The sequence below is a fragment of the Triticum urartu genome, chromosome 3 (assembly GCF_003073215.2).
Source record: "Triticum urartu cultivar G1812 chromosome 3, Tu2.1, whole genome shotgun sequence".
NCBI lineage: Eukaryota > Viridiplantae > Streptophyta > Magnoliopsida > Poales > Poaceae > Triticum > Triticum urartu.
Window position 1 is genome coordinate 345,109,210 of NC_053024.1, and position 13,510 is coordinate 345,122,719.

The following is a 13,510-nucleotide window of genomic DNA, read 5'->3' on the forward strand; positions in this document are numbered from 1 at the left end:
TACCTGATCCTTATTACACTGAAGCTGTTTGTCATTGCGCTTTCACTCTATTGAATACATGACCATGGCTGGCATAGTGTAATCTAACTTCCGCTGCATAGTAATAGGCATGATCTTCACTGTTTGTCTTCACAACTCTCACGTTTTGAAGACTTCCATAAAAATCGCCTATTCACCCCCCCTCTAGTCGATATAACGCACTTTCACATCTTAGCGGGACTTGTATGGGGCATCAATGATGGAGCTAAATTCGGTCGATCTCGGATAGGAGGTCCCGTACTAAGGGTCTTGAGATGATGATAACGAAGACACAAGTTTTACCTAAGTCCAGGCTCTCCAGAGAGATAAAACCGTACATCCTGCATGTGTTTTATTCGATCTATTCTGAGATTGTTGTGTGCCCTTTACGAGCCCTACCCCTCACTTTATATAGGTACGGGGGGTCGAGGGTTACATCCTAGTCAGCTATGTATAAAGAGGACGAGTTGCAGACGACTTCTAACATCTTGGAGTATACATCAAGTCGTCGGGAGCCTTCCTCTCATATGTCGTGGGCTGCGTCGACATGACCCATTGGTGAACCGACACGAGGGCCTTCGATCCGGCGCACCGGGCCGGGAGACGACTTGTCGAGAGACACCCCCTCCCCACTTGGGAGACCGTCAATGACAGCGGTGCACCTTCGGCTCGCTCGTGTATTAGTATCGTCGCTAGGTGGCTTATATACATAGTTGTATTTTTTTAAGGGAATACATAGTTGTAATTTTATTACCTTAGTGCTTTGTATTATTATAATGGATTATAAATAGACCGGAAGTTTTTCAAAAAAAAGAAATACTCCTTTCGTCCGGAAATACTTGTCATCAAAATAGACAAAAAAGAAGTTGTCCATTTTGATGACAAGTATTTCCAGAGGGAGGGAGTATGTTGCAACCAATTTTCACGGGATCGCACAAAGTATCATCTAATTTTACCTCTCTTTTTTAAGAAAAAAAAATGCCCGGCGGCTCATAGACCAGGTCTAAACAGTCGTCAAGGCGTCGGCTCTTGTGGGTGGAGACTGGAGAGATGGGGGCGTGCGTCGCCTACTTCTCACCTTCCCATTTGCTACCCGCCACTATAAATTCTTCTACTTGTCTTGGCCCTCAGCTCCGTCTTCCCCGAGCGAGACCCAGATCAATCTCCGTCCCAGAGCAATTCTGCCTCCGCTTCGCCTTGCCCTGCCTCGCCTCGGAAGGTTCGCCGCTGCAAACCGTGCTCACACTTTCATGCACCCACTCCCACGCACTGCATCTAGTCTTCTGCTGTTACTGCTCTCTGCGGCGTTTGGTCGAACGGTTGGTGGGTCGGGTCGGGTCGGGTCGAGTGGGTGTGCTCCCGACGGCGCGGATCTACGGCTCTCTTTGCCCCAGTCGCCCGGTGGATGCCGCGGCTAGCGGGATCCTGCCCGCGGTGTTTCGTGGAGATCCCGCCCCTCTTGTCTGATTCTATGGGTTTGGGTTTTTGGGTGGGAATGGGTTGCCCTGCTTGCTACCTTTGATCAGAATTTGGCCGGAAAAATGCCCCTTTGGCGGCAGTTTTGTTTCATATTTGACGGATTGACGCGTTGTCGTGTTGGGGGTAGTGAAAGCTTTCCCTGGGTTTTGTTGGATTTGGGCTCTGGCGCTCGCTTTTTGTGTGGATCTGAGGAGATCTCGTGGCTTATGAAGTGTCCCAAATTCGATAGGTTTTGGGTGGCAATGGGCAAGGGTTCAACTTGTGTGGTCTGGAAAGTCCATTTGGTTAGCTCAAGTGTTAAGGTCCTTTTTTAGTCGCTATGAATTGTTTATTTGGGATGCATTGGGGAAAACTTTGTTCTTGGGGCAAACGCAAACTTAGTATACTCTTTACTGTGGAGTTGAATCTTGGTGGCGAAAATTATTTAAACATTGGATGTAGTTGAAGTAATATGTGCTGGTGCATAATATTTGGGATCTGGTGTTCTACTCAGATTTCAACAACTTTATATCTTATTGCTTTTGAGGATCAGACAACTTGATTCTATACCTTCTTAAATTTCCTATTTTAGTAGTAGGATTTTTTAGTGACAATGCTTGTACTGGAGGTTTTAGAAACAAAATGACGCTTGGACTAAGTACCTGGTCACATATTCCCGAGTCTATTTGGTTGGCTCAGTGCGTCAGCTGTTAAAATGTTACTTTGTACTCCTACTCGTTATAGTTTGTCTGCGTGTGATGATGAGTAGAAAGCTCTGAGCTTAGTGGGAAGTCAGCATACATCTGTATATTTACGTGGATTTTACTTGGAGGAAAAAATTGTGATATTTTGTTTGGGCATTGTTCTGATTTAGTCACCAGAAGTAGTGCGCAGCAAGAACTTAATATGCGGGTGCATCGTATTTGAGATCTGGTGTTCTGCACAGATGGCACCTTTATATTGTATACATTTTGGGCTCCTTTGATTCAAAGGATTTTCATAGGAATTTCGGAGGATTACAATCCTCAGGAAATTTTCCTGTGTTAGCTCTTTCCTATATCATTTCGCAAAAAAAGAAACTCTTCCCTATGTCGCAGGGGTACAGAGATGCATTTTTTTCAGCTATAAGTTATGTCAGTAGCTTGTTTGAAATCATCAAAAATACTCGCTTAATACTATGTCAATAGAAAATGCTTTCTAGTTGCTATGTTGGATGTTGGGCTTATGCTTGACATACCATATCAACATTTCTGTCATTGTGCTAACATGATTTCATTTTATTCTGGTACTTTGATGACTAGTAGGGTGCTTATGATTTATGGTTTTCTAAATAGTAACTACTACTGTGGTTATATCATAGGCTAATACATGTTAATTTGCAGGGGAAGTAAATCATGGCGACGGGTCAAATTTTCTCGAAAACCACCCAAGCATTATTCTATAATTATAAGCAACTCCCTATCCAACGGATGCTTGATTTTGACTTCCTCTGTGGTATATTCTCCCTATCATTAGTTTAAAAGGACTCTATAGTGTTTCTGTTTTGTTTCTTTCTTAACTGAATTTGCACTGCTTGATAGGGAGAGAAACACCTTCTGTTGCTGGAATAATCAATCCTGGTTCTGATGGGTTCCAGAAACTTTTCTTTGGACAAGAAGAAATTGCTATTCCGGTTCATCCTACGTGAGCTCTCTTCTCCCTCATTTATCTTGTTTGATTGAACAATTGTGCAGTTCTTATTTCAGATGGAGGGATATTGCATTAGCACTTTGCTAGTGCAGTATTTATGTGTGAACAATTTATCTATTGATGTATCTTTTGTAGAATTGAAGCTGCTTGCAATGCACACCCAACCGCGGATGTATTTATCAACTTTGCATCTTTCCGGAGGTTAGTTATAGAATTGATAATCTGTCTGGGAAATACTGCATGATCTGGAGCAACTACAATTTCACTGTATTTTCTAAATCTGCAGTGCAGCTGCTTCTTCAATGTCAGCTTTGAAGCAGCCAACTGTCCGAGTTGTAGCCATTATAGCAGAGGGTGTTCCTGAATCAGACGCAAAGCAGCTAATTAGCTATGCACGTGCTAACAACAAGGTAAGGATTATATGTCACCAATGTTCCGGATATTGGTAACTGGTACCATCTCGCTCGGGTACTGAATAGGGATTAATCGGCGAATTAGCCATTTAACTGAATTTATCGGTAGGTTACCTAGGGCCATACCAAACATATTGCTAAATATTTGTGTTAGCCATATTCTGCTTGTCCCTCTACTATCCTTTTTTGTCTTTCCTTTCTGCATAAGTCACATTTGGGCTGTCATCACCGCTGCTAGGCTGAAGCCCATTCAGTTCACTATGGTTCCAGCGATGGGTGTGTTAAAGATTCCCCGTGTAGCCACTCTCCTTTCTCTCCTCCTTCCTCTTCTCCAGCCGCCACCTTCTTCCTCTCTTCCCCTTCCCAGAGCACGTCCCCAGCTCCTTCTTCCTCTCATCCTCTGTCTCACACCGAGCGCCTATCATCTCCCTGCTTCTCTCCACTCCGTGGGAGCTGCGTCGCTGTAGGATGCACTGGCCAAAGGGTTGGTGGACTGCGCCTGTGGCTACTCGAGCGGGAGGGGAGAGCAGGAAGAAGCATGAAGGATAGGGAAGAGGGGAGGTGCGTGCCGCCGGCCCAAGCTGCTCCTCCAATCAAACCAGTTAACTGACTCACCAAGATTTTTTGGTCTGACAGCCGATTAATCTGCTTGTCAAACTGATTACTTGGCTCGCGCCGTTAATTCAACGAGAAGGGGGTTTTCGTATCAGCCACCCTCCGAGTAGGGATTAACTCGCCGATTAACTTGTATGTCGGCCGATATTTTGAACACTCTATGTCACATGGAATTACTCATCCCATAATATAGGAGAACCATTTTCTATCAATAGTTACTACTACATAACTTGTTCAAGGTTTGGACAGTGTAAAAGTTGCCAGAAATCAAGAAAAATATACTGGAATATCACACCTATAATGTAAGATGATCCAACAGAGCGATAGGGAAAATGCGACTCTGTGTGCCCTGTGCGGAAAAAACAAATAGTTGAGTCCATATATATATATATATATATATATATATATCGTAATGAGTTGAAATGATTGCTATTTTTTCCGAGGGCACATAAACGATTAAACTGCATATTTATTGTTTATTTTTGCTAAGTGATTTAGTGTTATTTATAGGTCATCATTGGACCTGCAACAGTCGGAGGAGTTCAAGCTGGTGCTTTCAAGATTGGTGATACTGCTGGAACCATTGATAACATAATTCAATGCAAGCTGTACAGGCCTGGATCAGTTGGTTTTGTGTCTAAATCGGTGTGCTTCAATTTCGTTGTTAATAATCTTACTTCATCGCATGTATTTCTGCATGATTCACGTCCATCAATTAAGTAGCAAAAAGAACTGTCCAGTGTGTCTGTAATGACGACCTTTTGTTTACATATGGTGCTTCGGCTTTATCTTCTTCTTTTCTTGCAAAAATGTGGAGAGCACCTGACTTTCCATTTGTTTCTCTTTCCAGAACTCCACTTCTTTAATTTGATGACTAATTAGTATATATTTTCAAATGTATATTTTGAATACTATTTACAAACTAAACTTCCATTATTTCAATAGGGTGGCATGTCAAATGAGCTGTACAACACGATTGCAAGAGTGACTGATGGTATTTATGAAGGTACCTTGTTTGTGAATAAATGTCAATGTCACATTTACTGATTCACATGAATAATGCTTCCATGCTAACAGTTTCTTAACATATTCAGGAATTGCAATTGGTGGGGATGTTTTCCCTGGCTCAACTCTTTCAGATCACATTCTGCGTTTTAACAACATACCCCAGGTTTGACACTTAACATCTCTATATAGAAGTTGATACTGTTAACCTTCTTCCTGTACTATATGAATATTCATCGTCTTTGTCGCATAAGTGTCCTATGAATATTATATTTTTCTTCTCTGACATGATTGGACATCCACAGGATGTCACTGTAACATGTTCCTTTGTTAGATCCTTTTTATCTTCAAAATTTTGGAGGCAACTCCTTTACACTAATTTTGGCCTATCTCTATTATCTTTCCATCCACTCCAAATTACATTTTTAGGACAAAAAGGTTGTTTGGCGCACAAGTATGCTATCAGGATAATGCCATCCCTGAATTACTTGTAACCCAAGTCTGGATTCTGAGCAATGGTGTATCAACATTTTTCATTTGTTGGCTTCAGGTTAAAATGATGGTTGTTCTTGGGGAGCTTGGAGGAAGCGATGAGTATTCACTCGTCGAAGCCTTGAAACAAGGGAAGGTTCAGAAACCTGTTGTTGCTTGGGTTAGTGGGACATGTGCACGCCTATTCAAATCTGAGGTCCAGTTTGGCCATGCTGTAAGTTAGTAAACAAATTGGTGTTCTTTTCTTCGAGTTCCAGTTAGCTGAACGATACATTTAGTATGCATGGATCTGGTTTATTAATTTTTTGGTATAACAGGGCGCGAAGAGCGGTGGTGAGTTGGAATCCGCACAAGCTAAGAATCAGGCACTAAGGGATGCTGGGGCAGTTGTCCCGACTTCATTTGAAGCTCTTGAAAGTGTGATTAAGGAGACATTTGAGAAGCTGGTACATCACAGCTGATGTCTTTTGCAAGTATAATTTTTGTGGGAATATGTTACTGGGGATCAAAGCTTGGGGTTACATATATTTTTTGCAGGTTGAGGAAGGAAATATTCCTCCTGTCCCTGAGGTTACACCTCCCCCCATTCCTGAGGATCTTAAAACTGCCATTAAAAGTGGGAAGGTCCGAGCTCCCACACACATTATCTCCACTATCTCTGATGATAGAGGTTAGATTGATGGCAACATTTTATCTTACTTTATAATTGTCCTTTGCCCTGCTATCCCTCTCTGAAAATAATAAATGTGATGTGTATGATGCAGGTGAGGAACCTTGCTATGCTGGTGTGCCCATGTCTACAATTATTGAAAGGGGTTATGGAGTTGGTGATGTTATTTCTCTTTTGTGGTTCAAGCGCAGCCTTCCTCGTTATTGTACTCAATTTATCGAGGTAATTTATGGGCTAAATGTAACATGTATAATCTATCTTCCCTACAAAAACTCTAATATGCTATGATGATTTTGTACCTCCCCCCCCTTCTACATCTAAAGTTCATTTGGTCCTAATAAGGTTTCTTGATATGTCTGACAGATATGCATCATGCTTTGCGCTGATCATGGTCCTTGTGTATCCGGTGCTCACAATTCTATAGTTACTGCTAGGGCTGGCAAGGACCTTGTTTCCAGTTTGGTATCTGGTGAGCTTGTTTACTTGGTACATGCAAACCTGTACCATTATGTACTCAACAGCATACTGAGACTTACTGTTGAAATAACACAGGATTATTGACAATTGGCCCCCGATTTGGTGGTGCAATTGATGACGCTGCTCGGTACTTCAAAGATGCATATGATAGGGTGAGCCATCTTATTTCCTGTCCCTATATTTTTTTCCAACTCCAGTTTTTCATGTGTTTCTTAATTGATCTGATAAGCTACATCAATTGATTCTAGGGTCTTACGCCTTATGAATTTGTTGAGGGCATGAAAAAGAAGGGAATCCGTGTCCCTGGGATTGGTCACAGGTATAATACACCCTTGGCATCATAATAAGCTTGCACCTGAAAAGTGATTTCAAGACATAAGTTTGTTGTTTCTAAATTTCACTTGCATACCTTTATTAGGATCAAAAGCAGAGACAACAGGGACAAGAGAGTGCAGCTTTTACAGAAATATGCTCACACACACTTCCCTTCAGTCAAGTACATGGAGTACGCTGTTCAGGTTGAGACCTACACCCTGTCAAAGGCCAACAATTTGGTTATGAACGTTGACGGTGCGATTGGCTCGCTTTTCTTGGATCTTCTTTCTGGGAGTGGAATGTTCAGCAAGCAAGAAATTGATGAGATTGTAGAGATTGGATATCTTAATGGACTCTTTGTGCTTGCACGTTCAATTGGTCTAATTGGGTAAGTCTTTATAATGATAAATGTAACCAACTACTGTACATTATTGTTACTCTAGTTACATTCTTCTTAATAATATTTCCATCTGCTTCTTGGATCAACAGCCACACCTTTGATCAGAAGAGGCTCAAGCAACCACTCTACCGTCACCCTTGGGAAGATGTCCTGTACACCAAGTGAAGCCGACTCAGCACGGCATATTATGGATCTTCCACTTGTGTGTACACCATAAAATCGAGCATAATTGCATAGAATTCAAAGTTCTGATTGTCAACTAGGCGAGGAGGGAGAGAAGACCGTTACAGATGAGGACTGGCTGTGTGTATGTCTTGTGGGACTGGTGTGTTTTTTATAAGCTCCAACGTAAGTATTTTTTATTGTTCAAGCATGAAAGCTTTAGGGCATCAAATATTTGAGAGGATACTTGATAATTGTTTCATGTTATCATCAATTAAGTGACCACCAAATTTTCTTCAGACATTTGGGGAGTGTTGTAATGTTTGTGATGCTAGTTCCCCATCACAAAAAATCTGAATTCTGTACTGTCAAATTATGTGGTACGAGTAATAAAATAGAATATGTACGTCTTGCTTGCTTCGAGCTCTAGCTGATTGGTCCCAAATTTATTGCCATGTAATGGTATCCGTCTAAATGCTGATGCACATCACCAGCCACTGCCCTACCAAGCTGCATACGGAGTAGTTTTTGGATGTTACTTGAGTTGCATGATAAGAGTTTAATACTATTGAGGGTTTAATTAACCTAAGTTGAAGATATAGCATGATGACATGATGCAAGAAGAAAATAACCTAATTAGGGTACTACCCTTGGCTGTTACTCCCTCCATTCCTAAATTCAACTGGCAAAACGTGATGAAGCACAGACTAGCGAGATGCTAATTTGTGCGTGTAGATGGTCCCGTCTTTCATGGCGATGCTTGATCAACAGTTCGTCCTCCTGTTCCTCCTCGCAAACTTTAAGATAATTTTTACCCACGTACGAAAATACATGAATGAAAATAATGACCCCTTTGGATCAGCACGTAGGTGTCAATGTGATGATCAACTCTCCGTCGCTAGTAAATTTTCACAATAGAAAAATTACAAACAATACACAAGATATGGCCGTCCGTAACTCGGACGTTTTTCTATATATATCATACTTGAAATAAAACTCAAAACTAATTTGATCGGACGCACTCCTGGCTATTATATTAGCCAACTCACGCACGCACATGGCCTAAGGCCAACACAACCTGGACTCCTAGTTCAACTTGGTCATCACGCTCATTATTATATGGACCTTTTTTTTATAGAAGAAAGTACGTATTACTTAAAGAGATGAAGCCCTAATTAAATGAACATGGAAGTTATTCTTAGCAGATCCCATCAGATATATCCCTGCTTGCGTCCAGTTTAAAAAGAAAGCTACCGATGGTAATCTCATCTGGAGGTGTACGAAAGGTGGGAATTATATCATCTGTCTGCGGTTCCTCTTGACTCATGCATCACCGTGTTTTGCATTGCTTGTGTATCCATTTATTTTGTGGCACTTCAACATGCAGCATACTATTTATTGTACGTGCACGTCGTGTTATATATTCACAAAACGCAGCACGTCTAGTACGCATCACATAAATCCGAGCCAATTTACTGTTCAGCCATGATTCAGTACGCATCACATAAATCCGAGCCAGTTTACTGTTCAGCCATGATTCACATATTTAACGTACCACGCCATCGTTTCCTCGAGGACATCTAGCCACCTGCGCATTATTATTTTTCACCCCCCTTCTCCACATTTCTCGCCGCCGACGACCACCTCCCGCCTCCAGCCGCCATGTGGGGCCGTATGTGGAGTTCCGGACGCGGCTCCGGCAGTAGATCCAGCGGCGGAAGCGAACCCGAGCGCGAGCGGCGCGTCCGGTCGGACGGCACGAGGAAGCACGGGGCGAGGAAGTGGACCAACCGCGGCCTGTCGCCGCCGGCGAGCTTCCGCGTCCGCGAGACGGAGGAGTACGACCGTCGGCACGGCCGTACCCCGTCCTCTGTCGCGTCCTTCTCCTCCGTGGCGAGATCTTCCTACGTCGGGAGCTCCTCCTCTTCCGGCGTGGGCCTTCTCCCCGTGAAGAGGGAGTGGTCGGAGGAGCCGGACGACTTCGAGTTCGTCCCCGTCAAGGAGGAGCCCGAGGAGCTCGGCCGCCGCGGAGTCATCGGGCCGGAAGACTTCGTCGCCGACGTCGACACGATTACGGCTGCCATTGCCGAGTGGAGCGTGCGCGAGGAGGCAGAGCGCCGGCGCCATGCCGAGGAGCTCAAAGCCCTCTAGTGGCGGCAGGCGGTCGCCGCCAACCTCACCGCCAAGGAAAAGGACGAGGAATGGCAGCGCATCCGCAAGGAGCAGATGGCGAAGTACATCGACCTCTGCAGCTCTGGTGAGGAGGATTGAGCTCCTCCACGGCGTCGTCCATGGCCGCGAGGTCGCCGCCGTGAGATCCCCATCCTTCTAGTACTAGTACTGATGTAGTATGTAGTATGAACTAGTGTTTGTAGTGTTTGATCATGTAAGATATATGTAGTACGTGATGAACTACTCGCGCCCACGAGGTGCAATTTCTCTCACGAAACTGTTTTTTCAAATTATGCAGTTTGATTTATGGTTTCTGTTCGGCCGCACTAGTTTTTGATCCGCAAATGAGATCTTCATGAAACTGCAAACACATTTTGCGGGTCAAGATTTTGCAGGATCTTCTAGAGTTGCTCTAAAGGTAGAGGATCTCCCTGCCTAAGTCTCCTAGTGGGAACAAAACCTTTAGATAAATGCACATTAAGCTTGACCACAAATCCGGCCAACCTAACGCACCTAATGACCATGCTTATCCATGTCCGAGGGAAACCAAAACGCGTCATCATGTTTTGTAGGAAGATCCACTCTACTTGATCATATGTCTTCATCATGTTAAGCTTAACAGCTCATAAAGGCTTCTTCCTTTTCCTCTTCCTAATAGCATTTACACATTTATATGCCACCATAATATTGTCTGTTATCAATCTTTTCGGGACAAGAGCATTACTTAGAAATCTTTGATGATCTAAAAGAAGAAATGCACTGTTATGGAAAAATATCCGTGAACTAAGAAAGACACACAGTTTTGCTAAAACTCATCTAGATGAGATTTAATTTGGTCTCATTCACCTTTTATAGCTATTGAATGTGGTGCTATAAGATGCGTGTGTGCTGACGTGGGTTGTATCCGTTCTTGTTTTCCAGGTGAATAAGACCAAATTACGTCTCATCTAGATGAGTTCTAGGTACTCCCAAAGACACATGCCCACAGAAAGAGACCCGACTCCTCTAAGCGCACGCAGTGGACAATTCAGAAGGAAAGGCATGGTCCACTGTTGCAAGATGAATTGGTTCTATATTGTACAATGACATACTTTTCGTACTAGTAAATGCGTAAGTGCAATGCATGTTCATATTAAGTAGGAAATTAATTTATGTTTATTAGACAGAATGGTAGTCATGTGATAATTATGTGATTAGTATATCCATTGATGTTTGGTATGATATTAATTGCATGCTAAAATGTTAAGCACTCATCTTTGGAGCAATTTAGGTGTTGGATTGACACATTTTGATGACAGAGATTAATTCGATCCGCCCCTTTGGATCTTTTATAAGGTAAACGATTCAATACGACCGCTGAACTTTCAGCCGATCGCTCGTGCGCTTGCACGCTCTATGGGGCCCACACACGTTCTTTTTCTCCACTGCGACCTTATCCTCACATAGTTTGTCGTGTGGTTGTCACGACAAGTGTCCTCATAGGATAACTTAGTAGTGAGGCCATATCTACGAGGTGGAGCCTTGGATGGGGTTGAGCGGGATTGAAAGACACGAGTTACCCAAATTCGGCCCCTCCGGTGAGGTAAAAGTCTACTCCGGCTAATTTTTCTTACTATGGTCATGTGCGAATAGTTTGCTTGTTGCGTGATTGTTGTCTTCAGCATCTCAATTGCTTTCCTTGCCTCAACTTTGAGTGGACTCTTCCCATGGATCGGGATTAAAGAAAAATTGTGAGTTGTAGCCCACACATTATCCACCGAGTTAGAAAAGTGACCAACTGGTGTATGAAAACGCGCCGGCTGCGGCTGGATTGGCTGTTGGTACTGCTGCTGTTAATATTTAGAGGAACGTACCTTGAGCTGATTGGGGCATGTCAGTTCCTGCTCTTGGTGCTCCCGTGCTGCCTTCTATGTTCCCTCTTGGTGCTTCCTGTAAGGGGGCGTCCGATGGGGTCTGGAAAAGCGCCCGTGGTTGCAGCTGACCTAATCCGGCAGTAGGCCGACTCTGGTACGTCCTTTGGTGCATTGTGGACAACTCCTTCTGGCGGAAACCAAGGTGAATTCCCCCGTTCTCATATGCTAAGCCTCTTGAAGAACGTTATTCTGAGCCGTGGCGAGACGTGGTTTTCGGCTTCAATGTTCTGTTGAACTTGGGTGAGTTGTTCATGACACTTCTCGATCTTCGCTTTTCGTGTCTCCGTGTTCTCCAGAGTAACCACGTCTGCCAGGAGCGCGCTAAGTGCCACTGCTGTGGCTGCTAAAGCTTGTGCGCCTGAGATTCCTGCACCGGCTACCCCGGTTGTTGTTGTTCCTCCACCGTCTGCCATTGGGGCGCTAGCTACCTGACCCGGCATACCAAGAACCAAGTTTTGGCGTACGGTTGCATTAAGCGGAGTTGTGATCATATCATCATAGCGAGGCTAAGTCTGTTGATTCGCTGCCATGTAGACAACTGCGTGACGAGGTGGCCCGCAAGAAACCGGATATTCTTCCTCATCTGAGTACCCCACCCAACTTCTCATCAAAAAGCGGGAGGATGGACTTGGTTTCATTAAAGTCGTTCTGGTCGATCGATGATTCGCTGTCTGAGTGGACGAGCATAACACCTTCCATTATGGAATCGCCGGAGGGTTCCAGCTCCCGTTCGGTCCCGCCGATGAAGCCGACGAAAACGTCAATCTTGCCGAAGGGGACCCGGAATCCTGACTCGAAGGAGTCGGTCTCGAGGCCCCGGCCTGCGTCATAGATGTAAATGCTTTTGTGTGACGACCCGAGACCGACGCTCCAGATGCCTCCATGTTTTTCGCCGCCGAGTGTTTTATTTGCTTGTTGCATTTCATCATGTCATCATGTGCATTGTATTCACATGTTTTCATAAAACTTACATCCATTCGTAGTTGCCGCGTCCCCCTTGCCTTCGTTGGCCGTTCTGAGACCAACCGGGTTTTCGATTCCCTCTTGTCAAACCACCTTGCCTCTCTGCATAGTGCACATACCCCCCTCGCTTGCTCGTCCGAAACTTTTCAGAACCCGAACCGGGCAGTCATGACCGTTGGGTCCGGGTCATCCCCAAACATCCCTAAAATAGGTTCTTTGTTGAGCTCCCCTAAGCTATTTATTCTCGATCGTCGGATTTTGATTGGATGATCCAACTCCCCTCTTTTCCCATATATATAGTCTATCCCTAGTCCATTTTGGACCTAACCCTATTTCCAAGGGATCCTCCCCAGCCGTCGCCACTTTCTCTCTCTCGGGATCCTCCCTGATCCAACCAGCGCAACCACCTTCTCCCCTCGATCCACCCAATCCCGCAACCCTCCTCCTCGCTCGATCCCTCGTGCCCAAGGAACCAGCATGCCCCGAACCCCCCCTCGTCGGAGTAGTAGCAGCAACCGATGACCGCGCCGCCTCCACCTCGCCCTCAACCCCGCGGCCACCAGATCCCCCTGCGCGCCTCCACCTCGAACCACCTCACCTCCCTGTTCCCAAGCGCCTCGGCCTTCTCCTCGAGCCGGAGCTCGCCGCTGTCAGTGACAACAGCAACATCACCCAAGGCTCCCCGCTCCCCGTCTCCTCACGTCGGCGACCAACCCGACGACACCAGGCTGTTGTCTCGCACCCCAGC

General features: G+C 44.7%; 1 protein-coding gene across 1 annotated transcript; it reads left to right on the forward strand.

Moving 5' to 3' along the window:
- The first annotated feature begins 1,042 nt into the window (after positions 1-1,042).
- Positions 1,043-8,143, forward strand: LOC125543959 (ATP-citrate synthase beta chain protein 1). The gene is made up of 17 exons (XM_048707473.1): positions 1,043-1,237; positions 2,859-2,970; positions 3,057-3,159; positions 3,301-3,366; positions 3,452-3,575; positions 4,704-4,838; positions 5,139-5,199; positions 5,288-5,364; positions 5,749-5,904; positions 6,008-6,136; positions 6,228-6,360; positions 6,455-6,582; positions 6,724-6,829; positions 6,913-6,989; positions 7,086-7,156; positions 7,256-7,540; positions 7,642-8,143. Exons 2-17 carry the CDS (start codon positions 2,871-2,873, stop codon positions 7,715-7,717), a joined length of 1,827 nt encoding a protein of 608 aa, XP_048563430.1. The 5' UTR covers positions 1,043-1,237; positions 2,859-2,870; the 3' UTR covers positions 7,718-8,143.
- Positions 8,144-13,510: the final 5,367 nt, after the last annotated feature.

Excerpts from the sequence above, each read along its gene's own strand:
- LOC125543959 (XM_048707473.1), top strand. The coding sequence starts at position 2,871 with ATGGCGACGGGTCAAATTTTCTCGAAAACCACCCAAGCATTATTCTAT. Across the intron at positions 4,839-5,138 it reads TTGGTTTTGTGTCTAAATCG|GGTGGCATGTCAAATGAGCT; the intron begins GTGTGCTTCAAT and ends TTATTTCAATAG. Across the intron at positions 6,361-6,454 it reads CACTATCTCTGATGATAGAG|GTGAGGAACCTTGCTATGCT; the intron begins GTTAGATTGATG and ends TGTATGATGCAG.